The 24529-nt window shown below is 41.5% G+C and overlaps 1 protein-coding gene across 1 annotated transcript in view; it reads right to left on the bottom strand.

Moving 5' to 3' along the window:
* Positions 1-23928, bottom strand: part of syt11a (synaptotagmin XIa) — a 41546-nt gene extending 17618 nt beyond the window's left edge. The window contains exons 1-2 of the mRNA XM_072675627.1: positions 23687-23928; positions 1154-2034 (exon numbers count right to left, since the gene is read on the bottom strand). Coding sequence (XP_072531728.1) covers positions 1154-2034; positions 23687-23720 — 915 coding nt within the window. The 5' untranslated portion in view covers positions 23721-23928. The remainder of the gene's footprint in view (positions 1-1153; positions 2035-23686) is intronic.
* Between the last annotated feature and the right edge of the window lie 601 nt (positions 23929-24529).

Genomic DNA, 24529 nt, shown 5'->3' with positions numbered 1-24529 from the left:
AAACTGCTGCTCTACGTTCAACCCGTCCTCCTTTATCCAGTGACGTTAAAAGAGACACTTTGGTAGAGTTACTTCGTTTTTCTTTTTCAATCTTTTTTAAATTGTATAGTTTTTAGGTTTGCGAGTGACAGCGATTTATTTATGTGTCACTCTGAAGACTGTGTGGACCGATGTGGGTCTGCTCTGACTGTGAGGCCAAGCACAGTGAGTGTTGTGGGACGGGGCTCACGGCAGCACCTGTTGCTAAGGACAGTAACCTCTAGAACATGTGAGTCTCCAAAAGTCTCCAATAACACCAGAAAAAGTTGCTAGATTTGTTGTTAGTCACTTTTTTTAAGTCGCTAGAGGGGTTTAAAAAGTCGCTAAATATAGTCGTTATATTGACTACAGTGGCGTAATGCTAGTTATATATGGGTAAAATCTTGTCATATAACTGTACTTTGTCAGGCCATAGGATTCTTTCACTTCAGAAGTCAGTTCAGTATCTCTGCTTGTCAAAGAATGTACGTTTTTATTTGTCCATAAGAGGAGGGCATTGGGGTAGGGGGTTCCTAGAACAGGATTTGTATTTACAGCAGTGGTGTAAAAGTGAATTACACTCCACAACTACAGGGGGAGCCCAAAAGCAAACAGACCAATCCTTCCAGAAAGCTGCTTTAAACATACGAGTTTAATGTAAACTCAAACAGTGAGCCTGCCGATTGCTCCCCTGGGTCATTCACACCATATATGGAACCTAAACTGACTGTTTTAATGATGTCACAAAATCGTAAAAGTATTATTATATTATTAAATTATATCTCCGCCTATTCAGCCTACAGCAGTTTAGCCCCTCCCATTCAAACAGAGGCTATAAGAGGGCTTTAGCCCGAACTACTTTTTTTCACAGGCAGGTCTTAAAGGCTGCTGGTCAGCTTGAACAAGCCAGGCATTCAGCGATTTTTTAAAACCAAAATAAATGTTCAAATCGGAGGAAGAGGAAAAAATGAAAGACAAATTGTGGATCTGGGTTCTTTATGTGACCTGGTCCAGAGTGTCAGTGCTTTTCTGAAGTTCGCAGTCTGTATGAGTGGACGGTAAATGCTGGAGAATTTATGTGCACATTTGAATCAAATACATTCAGTGCAGTGCTTGAGTTTTTTCAATGCCTCACCTGTATGTTTCTCTTGGTGATATTCTGGGTGATGTGCACTTTCCCCGTGCTGGGGTCCACGCCCTCTAACGACACGGCCGCCTCCCCGATCACATCATCCCGCGCGAAGCGGTCAAAGCTCAGCACCAGAAAGTGGAGCGTCAGCTCAGGCAGGGAGCTGTATGGGACGCCATAGAAGGTGAAGGTCTCATCGAAGGCTGGTTCCAGAGTCTTCCTCATAACTCGGGTCTTCACCCGGTGCTTCTTCTCCGGCAGGATGGTCATTTTCACGTACGGGTCGGAGCTTCCTGTCTGTTCGTCTACAGCCGGCAGCCCACTTGCGCCCAAAATGGTGACCACCAGGGCCTTCTTGGGGAAGTTATAATCAATAGCGAGGCTGAGGGTGCCGAGAGAGAGCGAGCTGAGGCTGAATGGAGTTGGGGTCTTGCTGGCGGACTCGCTGCTGCTGCTGGCCGAGCTGCTTTCCAAGCAGCAATAATCAGCCCGAATGGGCAGCGCCCTCTCTAGGCGCGGAGGACCAGCAGGAGGCACCAGGTGGTTCATCTGCAGCTGGGCTGCGCATTCAGGGTCTGCGTCCACCAGCAGCGTGCCGCCATGGCCGCGTTGCCTTGACAGCGGCCCCAGGCCTGAGCGCCACCGGCCCGCCTTTATGATCTTCTTGCTGTTGCTGAGCGTCTCCGGGTAGATGCTGATGCCCTTCAGCATGTGGATGAACTTGTAGGGGGGGTCTACGGGCGGGTCATAAGGGCCGCTAGTCAGCTTGAACGAGCCAGACATTCGGCGATAGTGCCGCTGGCAGCACGTCCACAGGAAGATGGCCACTACCACCGTGACCACCAAGACGCCAGCACCGAGGAATCCCGCCAACACCGGGGACACCTCTGTGTATAAAAGAAAGAGAGACAGAGAAGGTTATGGATGCACGAGTCTTGGAAGGGATGTAAAAACAGCCAGTTTCACTGTCCGCAAACTAATTTACAAGTGCAACAACTGCTAACATGGCCAGATCGGGCTGTCCTTGCATGTTCTGTCCAATAGCAGACCACATAATACGTGTGCAAGGAGGCAATAGTCAAATATATATCATCACTGTCTGCGCAATACCTCACGTCAATTTTTTCCACATATTTGCAGACTGTTCAATAGAAATGCTTTGAAATAAAATATTTCCATTACAAAGTTTCTTTTTCCTTCTCCTGCAAAGGTGCAATTTAAATTATACATCATCATCATTAGCTGACAACTAATCACTGCTGATTCTGCGGTCCATTTTAATCAATTATTGCTTAATAGAGTTGAATTAGTTTAATGACAGCCTTGTTCCGGTGAAGTACATGTGTGTGTGTCAGTTCTGCCACCAGAGCAGATCAGCTGAGGTGAGCAGCTGGCATTTTAGTGGGCCGACAAACAGCAGAGGCCTGCGGTCTGACCCAGTTAGATATGGGACAGGGAGCTTGCAGGGAGGGTTTGTGTGTCCATGTGTCTTCTTCGATAAATACTGTAATGCCTCGGTACGTTCACACTAACATAGATCTATGTCAATATAACAAAAATACAATATCATGAACTTTTCAATACTGCAAGTTTGCAATAAATAAATTATTAAGAAACAGGAAACACAAGAATAAACAAAAAAATTAAACTGTATGATAACATATCCTCATGTTGTCCTCAAAGTCCGGATCAGTTGTACTGGACACTACTGGGACTGTATCCTGCCAGTCCAGTACTAGGTAATGATACAGGGTAATGTCTGGATATTATCTGAGTTAGAACCTAATGTGCACTCCCACACAGTCCCGCTATGGAAAATAAGCTGTAAATGTTTTATTTTAAATGAACATGGTTGTGATGTCAGAGCCATAAACATATTTATATGTCGCTACATGTGGTAGTGGTTGGTGTGGCGCCACAGATAACACCACTACCTGCCACTGAGCTACCACACCATGTTGGAGACTGGGGTTCGGTTCCCGGCCTGGGTGACTATGCTGCACTACACCAATAAGAGTCCTTGGCCCACTCCATTAGCCCACCTCTGTAATACGAGTAACCATGTAAGTCGCTCTGGATAAGAGTGTCAGCTAAATGCTTTAAATGTAAATGTAAATGCTACCCACTGAGCCAGCAGTGGTTTGGCCTCTCCCAACAGACAGCAGTCCTAATATCGAGTCAGCCCTTCTTGTGCCACCACAACAGATCTGACCATTTGAGGCATGGACTTCACAAGACCTCTGAAGGTGCTCTGTGGCAGGTATCAGACGTTAGCAGTTAGTAGATCCTTTAGGGGCCTCCATGTGCCTTAGGTCCCATGACTCATCCTTTCTTGGAGCTTTTGGTAGGTACTGATATACCAGAAAAAACCCTACAAGACCTGCCTGATGTTACTGATATTTAGGTCTGTTTTGGGTGTTACGCTTTACTTTGTAAAAGCCCTGGCTGGGCTGGCCTGCTCACATAAGCACTTTAGAATGGAATCTGTGTTCTCATGTGGATGGAGAGTCTCCTAAGGATCATTCTGTTAAAGACTGCATCACTGATTGTCTTCATCCGCAGTGGCTCCTGTCAAGGGGTGGATATATTACACAGCAAGTTAAGGTGATGTGTTAAAAGCAGGTCTTGGAAGGTGATGTGTTAAAGCTGGAAAACTGGTCAGGCATAAGAATCTGTGCCATCTGTACCAAGGGCCAAACTGTGACGACTAGACGACTGGGTCAGAGCATCTCCAAAACATCAGGCAGGAGTCGTTTCCTGTCTGATGGTGCTGGCGGTGATGCTGATGCTCTCTAAAAGAGCGGATGCTGACAGCAGCACTTCTCTTTATGATCATGGAGGGATCATGGCCTAATGGTGAAAGAAGATCCGCCAGCAAAAGTCTGATTATCAGAGTATCACTTACAGTAAACGCAGCCCACTGAATCTATGCTGTTTATTTCAGGCCTAGACACATCAACATCTTGCCATGCCTTCCTGAACTCAAGCAAGACATGGCAGAGTGTTCTAGCAGCATATAACTGCCAGCTTTACTGACACACCTGCCTCATTAAAACCATCTTTTGGATATCTAAAACTTCAGTGCTGAAGGACAAGGGAGAGTGATTCCCCCACGTTGCCAAAGGAAGACATCTAAATTAAGGTAATTAGGGTAGAAAGGTAATTAAGGTCAAAATAATACAAATGTATTAAATAAACAATAAAACACCACATAATTAATTAGGCATTATTACACATAATAAGGAGGCAGGAGATCAACAAGACATAATATCCTAATACCTCCAGTGAGCAGTCAAAGGCCATTAGGCATGGAGGTAGCAGTGGCAGGAAGGTGGGCAGCTAGTCTGACACAGGTGGCAGGGGAGCCTGGTGGTCAGTCTGGTGGAATGCCGGATTATAAAAACTGTTCACTAAAATACAGTGATTTTACTGGTGTTTGCTTGTATTAATTAACGACATGTCTTACCCAAGTCGTGGTGCTGTATTATTTACATAACCAGAACAATTTGGATTGGTATCAGCCGACAGTCAGCATTATGGTACTTGTACTGGACATCCTTTACTTCAACAACACAAAAAACAGTTCAACCAGCAAAAACAGCCCAAAACATCCCATGCGAACTGTTGCGTTATCCAATATGTTCCCCTGAGGTCCTGGACCTATGCTCCAGAAACATTCATTTTTACCTGAATATACATTACCATCTATTTTTCAACCTCTCTCTAAACGGGCTCTTTTTGTTACCGTGCCTTTGAAGCTGACATATGTTAATTACCTCTGTTCTGACTGGTTGCCCTGTGTTGTTCCCTGTTAGTCGGTTTTGCATGTACGGGCTGTTAAATGTTGTAAGAAGGCAGAACATTTTGTACGGCTTTTGTGCTGAACTGACCTCAGTTCACTCCTCTGCCTGTCACGTTTGCATGAGCTCGTTCAGAAGCCTGGCTGTTCGTCTCTCGTTGCTCTGAAGGCTGTGTGAGGAGCTGAGTGTGTCAGCGCGGCTTTAGGGCTTTTTCGCTCCGTTCTGTTCTCTATTTTTACGTCTCCCTTCAACAGTCTTCCTCAATCACATTCATTCCTTTCCCCCGAAATGGTGCAGAGCATGGCTGCTGAGCTCCTGACGTTGTGAACAGCCTGTTCTTTGTGTCTATTCAAGTCATTTTTTTTTTATTTGTTTGTTTAATGATTATAAATCATTTACGCTGCTACCAAATGTAGTTGCACTACACTAGTGTTGGAGCAATTTCACTTACCTTTAGCCTTTTATTTATCTATCTATCTATCTACATGTCTGTCTGTCCATGTCCATCTATCTATCTATCCATCTATCTACCTGTCTATCGATCTATCAGTCTATCTATCTACATGTCTGTCTGTCCATCTATCTATCTACATGTGTGTCTGTCCATCTATCTATCTACATGTGTGTCTGTCCATCTATCTATCTACATGTGTGTCTGTCCATGTCCATCTATCTATCTATCTGTCTATCGATCTATCAGTCTATCTATCTACATGTCTGTCCATCTATCTATCTATCTATCTGCATGTCTGTCTGTCCATGTCCATCTATCGGTCTATCTATTTATCTGACTATCTATCTATCTACATGTCTGTCCATGTCCATCTATCTATCTATCTATCTGCATGTCTGTCTGTCTGTCCACGTCCATCTATCGGTCTACCTATTTATCTATCTATCTATCTACATGTCTGTCTGTCTATGTCCATCTATCTACCTGTCTGTCGATCTATCAGTCTGTCTGTCTATCTACATGTCTGTCTGCCCATGTCCATCTATCCATCTTTCTATCTATCTTTCTGTCTGCCTGTCTATATATCTGTCTGTCTGTCTAACTATCTGTCTATTTATCTATCTTTCTGTCTGTTAGTTAGCTAGCTAGCTATCTCTACCTATCTCACTTACTGAAGCTCTTACCCACAGTAACACGGGTTACACAGGTAGGCCAATGTGTTTCCAGTGTGCCCCAAGAACTCTTACTGGTGTAGCATGGTGTGTTTGCCCAGCCAGGAATTGAGCTCTAGTTCATCACAAGCAACAGTGCTGTTATTAACTGCTATGCTAAATCAAACCCTACACTACTCCTTGACAACTGACAATTAGGGTTGGAGGGTAGCTCTCCAGTAGCAGGCTTGCAGATCATGGCTGTAACTGCTTTGTGAATATACCCATTGTAAAAGTGCTATACAAATAAATGTATACTGAAATTGAACTAGACTTAACTTTATCTATTTATCCCACTGTGAGAGAAAGGACACAAGCATGCACACGCATTTATTCGGGTAATCCCAAGAGGCATGGTCGAAGGCCATGACAGGGATCAGGACAGAGGCAGAAAGGGTCAACATAAGCAAATCTGTCTTCATACACAAACAAGGGCAGGCAAAGGACAAAACCAGAAGGAACTCGACATAAAAACTATTTCTCTGCCTAAATTTTAGCAATAATCAATGTCTTTATTTATTACTATGAAAAATGATTGTTGGGGGTCTCTCGATGTAACTGATTGAGAACGCTCACGAGAACTATGTAACTCTGCATAACCCATATTTGTGTAAAATCCTGTAGTATTACTCTACCGCCTCAGTCCACATGCTTCCTTCACTTTCAGTGACAGTTCTGTATTTCTTAGCTTGTCCAGAAATGCAAACAATTGTGCCCTTTAGTGGTGGCTCAAAGCATGAATTCCACTTCCTGACTGTAGGGGGAGCCTAAGAGCAATAAATAACAATTATCGCATAATGCTGCTTTAAAAACAAACACAAGGGGCAAGGGGGTTCACGTTATTTCAAATTTCATTCTTAATCTGCTGACCTCGCTGGAAACTACGGGATGTGAGTTTGCTTGCTGTCCAGTTTTCTGATGAGATGGGTCAATTCAGCAAGTTAAACCAGTAAAAAAGAAAAGTTTAAAAATAAATAAATAAATAAAGAGAAACTTTTATAATAATAAAAAAGAATGTCATAATATTACCCAAGAACAAACCCACCTCTGAAGACTGTAAACTGTCCCCTGCAAAGCTTCAGTTCATGGCAAAATTTTAAAAAGCTGTAATTCCCACAATTCAGTTTCAGATGGCCCTCTGGTAACCCAGTACCACTTACTCTCATCAACACCATATTCAGAGCATCGCATTGCTCACAGAATCTCTCAATGAAAACGAGTGGATTAACTATATATTGCGATACTGTAAGAGAACTTCGCTGATTATGCTTGCGAGACCTATGTAACGCTGCATAACCCAAGTCATATTTGTGTAAAATCCTGTATAATTACACTACCGACTCGGCCCACATGTTTCCTTCCCTTTTAGTAACGTTTAGTTCTGTATCTCTCAGCTTGTCCAGGAATGCAAAAAAGTGTGCCCTTAAGTGGTGGCTCAAAGCATGAATTCCACTTCCCGACTGCAGGGGAAGACCAGGAGCACTTACTCATAATTCTCCAAAAATCTCCATCTCTCAGTTAACTTTATTGCGATACTGTAAGCAAGAAAATGTATAAATGTTTTTAATTTAAGGAAAATTATCATAACAAAAAAAGCACAACACTGCTCTCTAGTGGTTGAGTTTTAGCACAACACAAAATGAACCACTGTCTGCCATTAGTTTAAAGTATGAATTCAAAATCAATAGTGTTTTGGAGAACCAATACAGTATTGCAGAATATAATTTTAATATACCACCGAAGAAAATTAACCGAATCACGCCAGGAACACAAACACGTAGAACTTGCCGATAAAAAGTAGGTCTTGTACGTTTAAAAATGATGTGTTAGGGGGTAACAAATTCCTTTGTAGACATTGCTGGATGAATCTTATAGCTGCATGTATTGACATCAAAACTGTCCAGTGCAGATGTCATTTTGGGTAAACTGGTTGGGCGTTGCCTAATAGTCCGATAAGCTTGCTTGACTGATCCAGTGCCTCACTTGACTCCATGTCTCCGCTTGTGTGCCTTTCTGTCTGGCGCTCGTTTTCTCTTCGCCTCTCTCCCTCTCCTCCTCCTTCAGGGTCTATGATCTGAGACCCTGTGCTCAGGTCGCCGTGGCAACAGTGTGTCCATTCCGGTCACGGCAGGCCGAGCTGATTGGGATTCTGCCCTGATCACGGAGCGTGTGAGCTGATGAGAACAGGATGTGTACCTCCGAGGCTCCAAACGGAGCGGGCGAGAGGAACACACTCCAGAGCGCTAACCCCAACTGCAGCAGCTCTGAAATGATAGTTCAGCAGAAAATCTCATTTACACAGATTTCCCTCCTCGTACCCCAGATGTAGTCGATCGACCAAAGCATGTTTGGTGCCTGAATTTTGCTTCGTTAGTTTTGCTCTGGAGCTGTGAGGCTAATTCAGCTAACAAGTGAAAACCATGTAAAGCAACTAAAACCATGTTAGCACCGTTGCACCAGATCGCCACATCTCTGAGATATTCTGACTACATATTTTGGTCTTTATAGCGTACAATAAAGGCACAGAGACTAACTATACATTTATATATGAAAAAAGTCCCACTCCCACTGCAAATTAGTGGTCTCAAGTATACCTCGAATGGTTTCAGAAGAAGTCCTGGAAGATTCTGCAGTGGCAGTCGCCTGACTTGAACCACACAGATACTCCTTGGTATGGAGCGGCAAATCCAACTGGAGGCCACTGCTCATGAGGAATGGGCTAAGATTTCTCAGCAATGCTGCCAGAAGCTTGTATCTGGCTATGCACCGCTCTCCTACTTAGCGCTAAAGACGCTTTCATGAAGGGGTTGAATAATTCTGAGACTGCAGTCGCCATTAAAAGTGCCTTTCTCTGTTGAATGCTTAAATTGCGCTTGCTTGGTCGGTTTACTGGTGTATTAGTTTACTGCAAGATCTCTGAATTTCTTAGCCTGATCTACATGATGCTTTTAATCCTGAATGCTACTCCTGCCTGCTTACTTTTCCCAAAGCCCTTCGTTTACACACACATGAATTCAGTCCTTATGAATTATCATACTAACTGGTGACTACTAGCATCCATACTACACCTAGCATCCATAACACCTAAATTTCGCCCCTTACATGTCTTTAATGTTTTTTATAATCATGTGCAGATACAGATAGCATGGCCTAAGCCCACACTGTCGGCAGCCGGGGCCCCCGAGAGAGCACAACTGGCCTTGCTCTCTCTCTAGGGTGAGTAGATGGTGCTCTCTTCCAGGTTGCCCGGTGATGTTGCATTGGTGGCAGCTTAAAAAAGAGGCGTTGGCTGGCTGCACACGTGTCGGAGGGGGCATGTGTTGGTCTTTACCCTCGCTGGTGTCGGGAGCATTGCATGCGATAGGGGAGAAAACGTACGGGCTGGGGAACTGGCGATCCAAATTGGAGAAAAAATAGGTAAAAGAAATGTGACTACTAGAGCTAGACGTTCTGTGTCCATGATAAATGTCACAATTCGTTCAAAAAAAAAAAAAAAAAAAACACCAAGCGAAAATGCTAATGCAAATTTGATGGTAAAATTACACCGGAGAACCAAGACTACTAGAGCAAGGCCTTCTGTTTACATGAGAAATGTCAAAAGACCTTCAGCTCAGCTCTAGAAGGTCCACAGGGTTTCCCACCCCTAAGTACAGTTGCTGAGGAATTCTAAAAATACAGATTTCCACCAAAAAGATTTCCCCCTTTAAATAATAGCCAAGCTTTTAGCCTCTACCTCTCGTCAGTGCAGTGTTTATTGTGTGATCAGAGGGAAGAGTGAAAGCGGGGTTACAGAGGGCCGTGTAGCGAACAGAAGGAACAGAAGGCGCGAGAGATGAGATTAAGAAGAGCTGAGAGACTTTAGAGCTTCTCAAATGCTGAATTGATTCTGACAGCTTTGAGGTGGAACTGCAAACGTATCTGTCAGCTTCACTTTCACTTGCGCCGGCAGAATAATGGAGCCTGCTTTGACGCGCTTTGAAGCAAGACGATATTAAAGAAAATCACTGAAGCATGTTTTCACATCCACCGCCCTGCATATGCAACCTCAGTGTAGCGATGTTAACCTTCCTTGAAGCGCATCTTCTAACATTTCCTGTAATTATTCCAGACTTGTAGCTCAGAAACAAGTGGAGGGACTGTGTGGAAATGGCAGATTCTACATAGAAGAGGAGATATTAGGGCTCAGAGTCTCAGCGGTCTAATGCGCTGCTACTATGGCCCCGGATCGCAAGATTTGAATCCTGGGCCATGCCGCTTTGCCATCAGCAGCCGTACTCTGATGGAGCACAATTGGCCACGCTCTCCCTCGGTGAGTAGATGGCGCTCTCTCTCTCTCTCCTCATCACTTTTAAGCGATGTTTGCCAGCACAGGCGTCTGTTAGCTGTTGCGTTAGAGGTGGGGACCCAGCACTTTCCTCCGAGCATGTCGGCTGCCCGGGGCAGTTCAAAATGGTGTATCAACTTTTTTAGCAATTTGTGCCACAGTAGCTCTTCTGTGGGATCAAACCAGACGGGTTGGCCTTTGCTTCCTATGCGCATCAGTGAGACTTAGGTGCCCATGACCTTGTCACCTGTTCACCGGTCGTCCGGGTTTGGAGCACTTCTGGTGGGTACTGGCCACTGCACAGACAGGAACTACCCACAAGACCTGCCTGATGTTGTGAAGATGGTGCCGACCCAGTCATCTAGCCATCACAGTTTAGCCCTTTTCAGAGTCACTAAGATCCTTATGCTTGTCCATAACTTTAAGAACTTACTGTTCCTTTCCTGCCTAAAATGTAGATCCCACCCACTGACAGGTGCCATTGAGAAATCAGGAGATGAGGAGGTCAAAGATTGCCATGTCAGTGGTTTTATCAAGTATAATAATCTTAAAAATTACAGTAATACGCTTTAGTTCTTGAAATAAGCAAATTTAAGATGAAAATTGAAAACTGATGAAAATTGAATGTACAGCAAAACAACAGCGACAACTAGACTTTTCAGTTAACACTGGTTCCTATCCTATCTCTCTTTTTCTCTCACTGACCCCTCCCTTTTCTTCTTTCTCTCAATCTTCATTTCAAGCCTTCTCTCTTTCTCAGTCTCCATCTCTCTCTCTCTCTTCCTCTGTCTCTTGATCTCTCTCTTCCCCTCTCCCTCTCCCTCTCCCGACCCCACCCTTACTCCTCTAAAGACAATAGCTGGTCGTCTCTCCTCTTTGATTGGTCACTGCGTCTCCTCAGAGACGTGGATGTACATGATGTCACCTTTTTTTTTGGCAGCATCTTAAAACCCATCTGCTCTTGTTGCTTAGATACGACCCCCAAGGAGGGAGATAGAGGGAGAGGGATAGCATCACTACATCACACCCACACTTACACACACACACACACACGAACATACACTGTGCGTTGCTGTTTTTTTCATAAGGCGCCGGCGGCCTCACATTTGTACCTGTGATTAAATGATTCATTAGAGAGATGATGGAGGTGAGGAGGCGCAATGGTTGAGCTTTATTAAAAGTCCTGTCAGTATTTATCAGCTCGATTAACTTTATTGGTTTGTTCAGCAAAAGGATTCGCCTCATTGTTAAAAAGCAAGCAGGCAGCTTATCAGCCAGGGCAGAATTTGTAACATACAGGGGTGTAAAAATGGACGGGCGCTGCTGCCTGCCTACCCTCTGGTCCAGGCTTTCCTGCAGTTTAAACTCGCCGGTATTTGCCATAATCCTCCTAACATCTTTGTTTCTATCTTTCCTATGTATTGAGATGCCCTGTTTGGAGATACCTACTGCTCTGTCCTGGTACTGACCCGTCTCTCTACTCGCCTGCAGCCCTCTGAGATGCTGTCCTGCTTTGGATCCTTGCACTAATAGTTAACACTGACATTTACAGCATTTATCCAGAGCGTCTTACAAGGTAACTCGTATTACAGAGGTGAGCCAATGTAGTGTTAGGAGTCTAGAGTTATTCGTTGCGCCACACCCACCAACCCCTAGTTGACAGTCCTAGCTGTATAACTGTTTTAACCTGCATGGACTCTCACATTGACACTGAACATGTGTTCTCAGGGATTTCATCATTCTTGCAGTACAAAGTCCCCAGCTCCAAGTATTTCTGAATCATAGCAGAATAATCAAAAGAAATCAAATGTTACCACAATGAAATGTAAGATTTCCCAATAAAATGAATGAATCGCTTGCTGAAGAATCATTATTGAATCAAATTACCACCACAGATTTATACCCTAGTAACAAAGTATAGGCAGAAACAATCATTTCAGAAACTAGGAAGAGAATATCAAAGAGAAGCATACAATACCTCACGAAACAGACATTATACACCTAACTAATGAGACAGAGATGAGGACAATAACACTGTCATAAAGAGTTGGAAGAATTTATAACACAATGCTCCAGGCATTCTCTGACAGATGGCAGCATGACTGTATGAGTTTATACACACTATTATTCAAGGGTTTGGACTCTGGATAATATCAAACCAGTCTGTTTAAAATAGATAAATGCATTTCAAGGTTTCAGAGAATCAGTAGGATGCTGTAAAATATGGAAATGCTACACCCTCCTTCTGCATCCTCTCTCTCTCTCTCTCTGTCACTTTCTCCCTTGATTGCCTCCTTTCTTTTCCACTCTCTCCTTCTCTCTCACTCGCTTTCTCTTCTTATCTTAATCTTACACTGTTTCTTTCTTATTCGCTCTCCGTTTCCAGCTACTCCTACTTTCTCTCCAGCACTTTCTCTCGAGCTCTCTCTTCCGACCCCACCCTAACTTCTCTAAAGACAATAGCTTGATGCCTCTTTTCTTTGATTGGTCACTGCGATCCCTTAAAGACGTAGAGGTCTCTAAATGTACAAACTGGTTCTAATATGTTCAATTGTCCTGTGAAACCTCAACGATCATTTTGAGAATAAGTCGATGATGAACAGAGCTTAGATGATTTTAAACTGAGGCAGAAAACTGTAGAACATCCTTAATGTAGAATCACCTTAAAATCCAGAATTCCTCAGAATTTCAGAAATGGCACACAGCTTAACATAATTAATTGTCAAGATTGATGTAAATAATTACAGCATTTCATTTTTTCATCTAGATCAGTCCTCAGTTCTAGCCCTGAGGACCACACCCAATACAGATAATGAAGACCCTCAAAAGGTGTCTGAATACCAGAAGCAGGTGAGTTGTAGCTGAGGCCTTGTTCTCCATGTTCTGATCTAAACACATCGCTTTCACAGTGGCAACTTCAGGAGTAAATGAATTTTGTGTACCAAAACGGTCATTTGTCGAGTTTTACTTGGGTACACTCTGACATGTGAATTTACATCCTCTGCCTATAGTGTGTCTGCAGGGGCTGCGCTGACCTTTGAAGGGATAGCCCAACTATGAAGCCCGTTTAAAGGCACATACATCACCCACTGTCCCAAACACGACTCACAAAAACTCCTAGGCTGCCCCTACAGTTAAAAAGTGTAATACACCACTAAAGGATACGCTTTACACGTGCATTTCTGGACAAGCTGAGAGATACAGAACCATCACTGAAAGTGGGAGAAGCATGTGGACCGAGGCTATAGAGTAATACTACAGGATTTTACAGAAATGTGACTCGAGTTACACAGCATTTTCATAGACAGTTCTCGCCAGTGCTACCCTGTCACGGTTAGCAGGGTTTGCACAGTTATACGTTGTTTTACACAAAAAAACATAATCTGCTAATGTCAAAGCAAGTACAGTTAACTAAGTTATTATAACATAACAGAAAATATTGACATTAGAAATGATCCAAAAACATTAGATTTGTATGTTTTCTGTTTATATTAAATTAAAAAATGTGCTCAATGACCAAATAAAAGTTCTATATTTCAAAATTCTATATCTGTACACACTGTATCTGCATTGAACAGTCACATAGTCTGGTCAAACTTGTGTATTTAGCATATGTAAAAGGCTTGGTGGGTTGGTCTCGAAAATTGGTCAGCTTGTCTTTAAAGCAGATACTGATGCTGTTCATATTTAGCCTTCACCCAGATGCACATGACCATCACCATCACCATCACCATCATCATCACCACAGTGCTCACTCTGAAACACATGACATTTACACCCCATTTATACACTCAGACACGATGGCCGTGAAAGCATGAGTATGTGCATGTCAATGTGGGTGCCAGTGATTAATAAGCATCACTAAATTGCCCCTCGCTGGGACGTGTGTGTGTGTTAATCAGATCAGTGTGTGAATGAGGCATATTAGGGGGGTGGGGGGGGGGTGAAAAATCTCAACTGCATATTCTCATTTTGACTACTCCATTCATTCCTAAGTGTCCGGTCTGCGAAGCATCTCAGCAGGGTGTGTGTGTTAGTGTGTGAATGTGCATTGCTGGCAGACGTGTTACTAAGACACAGAGAGGCCTGTTATTAGAGACACCGGCACCGCATGACACTACACTACAATCCAGCCTGCTGTTCAGCTACTGCAGCTACAAGCACACCCATGTGTAAATGGATGTCTATGACATCTGTTTAACTTTTACCACCCTTTTTTATATTTAAATGACTGAGATATTTTTTTTCACAGACACAAATACAGAAGAAATTAATAAATAATCATTCAAACTCACAGACTCACTTCCAAGCAGGTTCAGGGTCATCCTCAAGGGGGTGCTATTAGCTTTTTTTTTTTTTTGCTCAGTTTTTGTACGCATCACTGAAAAAGAGGAAACTGACATGAACCCACAGCAGTCAGAATCCAGTGGCTATAGGCTACTGAAGTCACCTCGTCGTCCTGTAGCCGACATCATGCTCATATTAGGAACACTGCGTATTAGTGGGACTTTTTTTTATCGCACCCTGTGGTAAACAAGCCCTACATGCCTGATACGTTTGGTCTTGTGTAAATTCTTTTCCCGAAAGCTGCTGACGTCTCACGAAAGTTAAAAAAACCTTCACACAGACTACTCAAACTGCACTGTGCTGGTTCACACAAGACCAGGCTCCTATTTCTGTGAACGGGGACTGACCAAAAAGACTGAGGACTGAACTAAGGATCAAATTACTGCTTAATGCTGATAAAATCAGTAGCGTTTGAATCGGTAATATGTCTCTTGTATTAGTAATAACATGTTCTGGCTACTGCGCTTGTGCAGATCTCCACATCGAGGGGGGCTTTCTCCACTGGCACGTCAACCCTCCTCCACTTGAAGAAATACTTTACGCTAAATGTTTTAACCACAGAAATACTTTACGCTAAATGCTTTATCCATAGAAATACTTTACGCTAAATGTTTTAACCACAGAAATACTTTACGCTAAATGCTTTAACCATAGAAATACTGTACGCTAAATGTTTTAACCACAGAAATACTTTACGCTAAATGTTTTAACCACAGAAATACTTTACGCTAAATGTTTTAACCATAGAAATACTTTACGCTTAATGTTTTAACCATAGAAATACTTTACGCTTAATGTTTTAACCACATACATACTTTACGCTTAATGTTTTACCATAGAAATACTTTACGCTAAATGTTTTAACCATAGAAATACTTCACGCTAAATGCTGTAACCATAGAAATACTTTATGCTAAATGCTTTAACCATAGAAATACTTTACGCTAAATGCTTTAACCATAGAAATACTTTACGCTAAATGCTGTAACCATAGAAATACTTTACGCTAAATGCTTTAACCATAGAAATTCTTTACGGTAAATGCTTTATCCATAGAAATACTTTACGCTAAATGCTTTAACCATAGAAATACTTCACGCTAAATGCTTTAGCCAAAGAAATACATCCATATCAAACTGATCCAGATACTTTTACTGCTCCCCTAATGGCACAAAGTGCATCTCAGTCTCCATAAAACACCAACAACAAACACAGAACACTCACACACATCAGGAACATTCGGCTAAGAAAGCACTCTGGCTCCAGAAGGTTGCGATGATCCAATTTTACAAATGAAACCGTGTCTCCAGCAAGGTCAGAGTGACTGTCCAGCCAATACAGATGGCATAGCTTATCAGAGTGGACGGGATGTTTGATTTATGTTGATATGCTCTCTGATTGGATGAGATTGAGTTTGACAGCTGAAGTGTATCTACTCCCTCACTCTCATGCCTTGTGTCATGTACTGTTATGAGAGCCCGAATTAGGGCTAAATTCTCTCTGTAAAAAAAACGAGATCAGTAGAAAGAGGAGTGGGTAAATCTGAAAGTTTCCTATGATGACATCAGCAACCAAAGTGATTGCAGTTTTCAATATCATTCAATAATTTCACATGGGCCTGTTTCGTCACCAAAAAAACATGAAAAATATGCAAAGAAATGATGAAAATCTCTCCAGCACTACTGTTTACTGATCAGATTACAACCATGAATGTGCTGTTTCCATTATAAAAAAAGAACTCCGGTAATCCAAAAGGACATTATTGGACAGTGCTGTGTTATGCTATTATATAATAACATACTGTAACAGTATTATATGAATGTTCCTGTGGAAGTAGTATTATGTATTCATAAGGGTTTGCAGGAAGGCTGTAGCAGCAGAGCTATTTCTTTCCGCCCACATTTTCTTAAAAGATGCTAATCGTACAGTTATCATAATCAAAAAGCAACTTAAAGCAGCAGTCCTTAAGATTTTTTCATTTCATATGAAAGCAGAATAGATGTTCTGAGCGGGGAGGGGCAAAAATCTTAAATAGTAAATGCTATCATTGTGTTGCACAACCATCCCTGCAAAAGCCCAATATTAATTCTAACAACAGAGTGGTCTGGTAGGCTTTCGTGGGAATTTTTTACGTATTTACGTCACAGGCTTACACAGTTACTTGAGCAAACACTAAGCTGCTAATGGTCCTGCTACAAACAGAACGGCTACTGCGAGAGCTATTTTAAAGGTACTCTTCCACATGCTAAATGCAATTACACATTCTCACCAGAGAGGTCTCTAAAGACTTGCTGTTCCAGAATTTGTTGATACCAATGTAAGTCCCGATACTTACACCAGCTCTATCGAACCTAACTACTCAGTAGGTGCCTATACATACTGATATGTATACCATTTCACTCTCTCTTTATATTATTTTGTTAAAGACAATGTTTGTTTTTCCAAAAATATATAATATGAAAGATAAGCGTTTACTGATTGAGTGACCTCATATTTGAATGGTGCTAGAGCCATGAAAAATAATAGTAAGTATTAATAATAAAATAAGTTATATGAAAGAGTGCATCCATCTCCAGTATCAGTGAGTCTCCCCCCACGCGGAGGCGGGGCTTAGAGTGTTCACATTTGGAAGGACGCTGCCCACCACTACGTAACAGACCTGCGTTGCCACGTCTGGCTCTGAACTTTAGCACTATGCTACTTCGCCCGCTTAACAGAGGGCCAACAGGAGGGCAGTTAACATGCCTGGAAGTCCCTCTAACACGGACGGAAACCTAGTTTGTCTTTCCTAGCTCATTAATCATGGGTGTGCAATCATGGGGAACGTGCAATGAACCAATCAGCATAACACTTGCCATTCCCTGTAAGAGCCAGGTGCTGTCTGACTTTGGTGGATTGCTATTTCAGTGGTGCAAAGCGTACGCTGTGCACGTGCCTGTGTTGACAATTCACTGCCAAGATAACGATGAACGTCTGACTGTTGATGTCTGCCTAGGTTGTTTTCAGTCGGTGGAGCACCTGTGTTTTCTGTTGCCAAGATAGCAATACGCCAGAAATTTACCCGAACACACCTCATTTCGAGACCACCACACCCACTGGTGAAAAAATATTCACAAGCACCGTTACTGTTTGAACGACGCAGGCAAAATAGACTGTTGGTGCAGTGTAAGATAGCTCAGGGAGTCAGATAAGGCCCAGGAAGTGCTAATGCAGCAGGTATATGTCTCTGTATATAATTACACAAACTTCTTCTCTGTAATTTAGCCTATACTGGTGCTGAGCAGTTCAAGTTGGGGCGCCCACCTTCCCCTTTTCCTCTATTAACTCTCTTTCTCTTCCCTGTCTCCTCCCTTTTAACTTTTGTTTTACAGGAGGAGGTAGGTATCAGATTAGGCCTCAAGTCTTTTCATATAAGGTTAAGTTAAAATTAATATTAATAAGCATAAGGTGTTGTCTTTTTTTATATTTTGCAGACAATGTATTGTTATCTTAGCTATAAACCCTGCTGGAGCCATATAACTGTTGTTTTACATGAGGAGGAGGAGGAGAGGAGGTAAGAAGAAGAAGAAGGAGGGTCTCATAATCAATACTAAAGGTGGTACAATTTCTATTATCAGAATAAAACCCTCAGCGAAAACACTGAGGTTCCTTTATCAGCAATGGCAATCTCTCTCAGCGTGGTTGGTGTGGCGCAACAGATAATACCACTACCTGCTAGTGAGCTACCTCACCACGTGGGAGACTGGGGTTCAATTCCCAGTCTGGGTGACTATGCTGCGCTACACCAATAAGAGTCCTTGGGCAAGACTCCTAACACTACATTGGCCCACCTGTGTAATATGAGTAACCTTGTAAGTCGCTCTGGATAAGAGCGTCAGCTAAATGCCATTAATATAATATAATATAGCAATCCATCAGTTACATAAAGATGCCGAGCTCCAATGTGAGTTTTTGTTTGTTCAAGTAAACTTTTATCCAATTATCCAAGTATGTTCTGCTCCATCTGGTCTGTTCATGCTGTTTTGAGGTCAGTCGTCTCTCCAAATACTTGCGTCACAGATTTCGCGGCGAGCATTCATGGTAGCGCCATTCCTGCGCCCGTTTTGGCACTGTTGGCAATTCCGTCTGCCAAAAAACAGTGGTTCCAGTACCTCCGAATAAAACACTGACTTTGTTGTCGCTAGGCAACCAGTGGTAACTGGAATCATACAGTACAGGAAGAGAGGAAGGGTGCGTTTTAAGCGACCAGACAGACAGCAGGAGACACACTATATGAATGCATTCAGCTACTTTCAGCTGAAACAGATGTGCAAATGCACACACACAGCCTGTATAGTCCCTGTAGAGATCTACTGCCAATAGAACAGGACTCTCTGGAGCAGATGAACATGAACGTTTGGTGGAACTGTGCTCTCTGGAATGATGGATGGTGCTTCATCCAGTACTTTTAGGATGAGTTGAGGAGTTGGGGATGAGGTGAAGGAGGGAGTGGTGATCATCCAACATCCTGACCCCCACCATGCCTCGAAATCTAGTAGACCTTTTTTTTGGAGAGTAGATACAGTCACTGAAACAAAAAAAAGCCTTTAAAAGCCTTGATCTTGGAAGAATTCATGGATAAGCAAATGTCCCGATACTTTTGTCCATATAGTGTATCAGTGGGGAGATACCATGAACCATAAAGCCAGTCATCCTCCCAATTCTAATTGGACAACAAGGTACTGGCAAGTGTTTTTGGGAGCATGTCAACACAGGTTGGGTGAAATCACATGACGAGAATAAAGGCAAACCAACAGAGCCTCTTTGCCTGAGATGCCTCCACTCGTTGCTCCAGCAGTTACACCATCATATGTGTCCCTGTTTGACTGACTAAAGCTGCTACATTCACAACTATCTCCGGCCTCCTGACTCAAACCTGAGGAGTGTGTCAGCTCCACCACTCCCTCTCTCTCTCTCTCTCGCTCTCCCCTTCTCTCTCTCTTTCTCCTCGCTTGGCCATTCCCACGCTGTTTTCTGTTCCAAGGCGCGTCACAGACTGAGCTGAAAATATTGAACCCCTCTTTACGTCTCACACACATACAGCAGGAAACGCATCACCCACAGTCTGCCTCTGCCCACCTACTGCATCACAAACACGAACACACACATATACATACAAACACACACAAAGATCAACAGAAAAGGTGTTTTTTCCTGATTTTAGACTGAAAAATGATTTTTCAAGGCAGGATTTGTAATGTATTAAAAATAACCACTTACTAATAACCAATAATATCTTACTAAATGAAGCATATTTAGCATGAAGCATACACATCAAGGTCATAATGAAGTTCAGTAACCCAGAACTGGTACAAAGCATATAACACATTATTCTTCATTATTCTTTAGGGAACAACCTGGAAGTGTTTGGACCATACATGCAGGTAAGCAGGTAAATCACCTGAGGTCCAAATCTCCTCTCAGAGAGCCTTTTTTCAATGTGATTTTAAATCCGAGGATAAGTTTATTGTATAAGCTGATGATTTGTTTTGATTTGAACCGAGATAAGCCTTTAGTTCAGTTACGTAATAACAGCCAACACAGATAAGCACAGGGTCCGGACACCGGGGACATGTTTTACATGAACACTGCTATGGGTTTGTGTGACTGTACACTTTTACGACAGTAAATGAATAAATGTATGAAGTAATTCATGTGCTACTTCACAGGACACAAATTATTGGTATGAACAACATATGTCATTCAGCTGTTGTTGAGAAATGAACATTTAACCACCTGACTTACAGAAATGTAATGGTAATGTAGAAATGTATGATTAGAGCTGTAGATGAGTCAAACCTGACTGAGAAACTGCAGAGCGTAAAGAATGACATTAGTAAGTAGTAAAAAGTAATAACATTAATATCTATGCTAAAGCTTTAATAACACTATCCAGAGTGAAGCTCTAATAACATTAATATCCAGAATGAAGCTCTAATAACATTAATATCCAGACTGAAGCTCTAATAACATTAATATCCATAATAAAGTTCTAATAACATTAATATCCAGAATGAAGCTCTAATAACATTAATATCCAGAATTAAGTTCTAATAACATTAATATCCAGAATGAAGCTCTAATAACATTAATAGCCAGAATGAAGCTCTAATAACATTAATATCCACTAATAAAGCTCTAATAACATTAATATCCAGAATGAAGCTCTAATAACATTATTATCCATAATGAAGCTTTAATAACATTAATATCCATAATGAAGCTCTAATAACATTAATATCCAGAATGAAGCTCTAATAACATTAATATCCAGAATGAAGCTCTAATAACATTAATATCCAGAATGAAGCTCTAATAACATTAATATCCAGAATGAAACTCTAATAACATTAATATCCAGAATGAAGCTTTAATAACATTAATATCCAGAATGAAGTTCTAATAACATTAATATCCAGAATGAAGCTCTAATAACATTAATATCCAGAATAAACCTCTAATAACATTAATATCCAGAATGAAGTTCTAATAACATTAATATCCAGAATGAAGCTCTAATAACATTAATATCCAGAATGAAGTTCTAATAACATTAATATCCAGAATGAAGCTCTAATAACATTAATATCCAGAACGAAGCTCTAATAACATTAATATCCAGAACGAAGCTCTAATAACATTAATATCCAGAATGAAGCTCTAATAACATTAATATCCAGAATGAATCTGTAATAACATTAATATCCAGAATGAAGCTCTAATAACATTAATATCCAGAATGAAGTTCTAATAACATTAATATCCAGAATGAAGCTCTAATAACATTAATATCCAGAACGAAGCTCTAATAACATTAATATCCAGAATGAAGCTCTAATAACATTAATATCCAGAATGAATCTCTAATAACATTAATATCTAGAATGAAGCTCTAATAACATTAATATCCAGAATGAAGCTCTAATAACATTAATATCCATAATGAAGCTTTAATAACATTAATATCTAGAATGAAGCTCTAATAACATTAATATCCAGAATGAAGTTCTAATAACATTAATATCCAGAATGAAGTTCTAATAACATTAATATCCAGAATGAAGCTCTAATAACATTAATATCCAGAATGAAGCTCTAATAACATTAATATCCAGAATGAATCTGTAATAACATTAATATCCAGAATGAAGCTCTAATGACATTAATATCCAGAATGAAGCTTTAATAACATTAATATCTAGAATGAAGCTCTAATAACATTAATATCCAGAATGAAGCTTTAATAACATTAATATCTAGAATGAAGCTCTAATAACATTAATATCCAGAATGAATCTGTAATAACATTAATATCCAGAATGAAGCTCTAATGACATTAATATCCAGAATGAAGCTCTAATAACATTAATATCTAGAATGAAGCTCTAATAACATTAATATCCAGAATGAAGCTTTAATAACATTAATATCTAGAATGAAGCTCTAATAACATTAATATCCAGAATGAAGCTCTAATAACATTAATATCCAGAATGAAGCTTTAATAACATTAATATCTAGAATGAAGCTCTAATAACATTAATATCCAGAACGAAGCTCTAATAACATTAATATCTAGAATGAAGCTCTAATAACATTAATATCCAGAATGAATCTGTAATAACATTAATATCCAGAATGAAGCTCTAATGACATTAATATCCAGAATGAAGCTCTAATAACATTAATATCTAGAATGAAGCTCTAATAACATTAATATCCAGAATGAAGCTTTAATAACATTAATATCTAGAATGAAGCTCTAATAACATTAATATCCAGAATGAAGCTCTAATAACATTAATATCCAGAATGAAGCTTTAATAACATTAATATCTAGAATGAAGCTCTAATAACATTAATATCCAGAATGAAGCTCTAATAACATTAATATCCAGAATGAAGCTTTAATAACATTAATATCTAGAATGAAGCTCTAATAACATTAATATCCAGAATGAAGCTCTAATAACATTAATATCCAGAATGAAGCTCTAATAACCTTTACAGAAATGATTGTAAATATACAATTACTACATACAAAATATGACAAGTCTGAATTGGATAAAAGGTCCCATGGCCTGTTTATCAGTAGCATTATTAAATAATGTTAAACTGCAGGCCCTGTGCTGCCCTCCGCCCTACACTGGGCTCGGTTTAACAAAGCTGAGGCTGATGACCAGCACCAGCTGATGCCATGCACTGAGGACAGACATGACGTCACCATTCCGCCCTCTTCCACTGACAGCGCCCCCTGTGCTCAGGGGACGGGACTTTAGACCACCATGCTTCTTCATCTGTCCTTCTGTTTGGCCCAGGAAATCCTGAAATCCTTCAAACCTGGAGATTCTCTCACACTTCATTTAATCACCTTTAATCCCCACACTGTAAAAAAAAAAGCTGGAGAAGTTCCAGTCCCACACTGTAAACACCTGCGGAGGAAGACTGGCACAGCTGCCCCACTCAGCACCTTATTATCTCCCGGATGGGTGGATGGATGGATGGGTGGATGGATGGAAGGATAGATGGATGGATGGATGGATGTCCCCGTAATAACCCAGCCTTCATGAGCATCTCTCTGCGAGCAGCACTCACTGCTGGGCCGCCTGCGAGCAGCACACACCGCCGCTCCTTCCAATACGCAGTGCAGAAGCGGGGGGAGCCTCGGGGGCTCCTTAAGGTGAAGCCTCAGCTCCGCTCTGCGTAAACACACCGCGCAGCGCTCGCTTTCCACTGCTCGAATTAAACGGATTAGGGAAACCGTGGTCATGCCTAAGATTAAACCCCGGAGATTATACCCCAGTCCGGCACGTTAGAAAGCATCTTTAGCGTGGCCTCGTACGAAGCCCATGCCCTTTCACTCACCGTAGCTGGCTCTCAGGCTGGTCATCTCAGCCATGTTGAGGAGAGTCCGGTCGCCGGGCTGCGTTCAGGAACCAAAACAAAGAAAGAAAAAGAAAAAGAAAACAGAAAAAGGAGCTATGAACTCTATTTAATCTCCATGAATGAAGTCCCCGTGTCTCTCTGGTCTCAGCGCGGTGCGGTGCGGTGCGGTGCTCCTGCTTCTCCTCCTCCTCACCAGGAATGATGCTCAGGGTGGATGTGGACGAGAGCGGGAGGGAGAGGCGGCGGCAGCGGAAAGAGGAGGAGGCGGCGGCGGGGGAATGAGCCTCATTAACTCGTCACCGCCCCCCGCAGGCAATGTGGAGAAGTGCAGCTTGTCGCTGTTGGGTAATGCATTGCTCTATATGGGTTTCCAGCAGTGGAACCCAGCCCTCTTCCTCCTGCTTTCACAAAGCGGAGTCTTTCTCCGAAACGGGGGCTGTTTGGTAAAATGATTATTATTAAAAAAATATATGTCTATAACTTTTTATTAAATAAAAGAAATATTAAATATAAAAGAAAAAAAAAAAAACACCCTGCTTACATAAGATCATTTAAAAACTTAGTTTTGTCGCTAAAACAAACAAACAAAATGCCATTACAAAGGAAGGAAGTGACATCACTCAAGCCTTTGGAGCAGCCAGGAACAACAACAACAACAAAAAAAAATATGCTTCTGAAAATCTTTTACAATTAGGGCTGCGTCCCAATTGAGTACTACACACTAATACTAGAAATGAAATTCTATGTACTATTTATCTTAATAGTGCAGGTTTTAGCACAATAGTGCAATTTAGCACACAAAATATCAAAGAACTAACCCAT

This window comes from Salminus brasiliensis, chromosome 3, assembly GCF_030463535.1.
Source record: "Salminus brasiliensis chromosome 3, fSalBra1.hap2, whole genome shotgun sequence".
Taxonomy (NCBI): Eukaryota; Metazoa; Chordata; class Actinopteri; order Characiformes; family Bryconidae; genus Salminus; species Salminus brasiliensis.
This window is presented reverse-complemented; position numbering and strand designations above follow the sequence as displayed.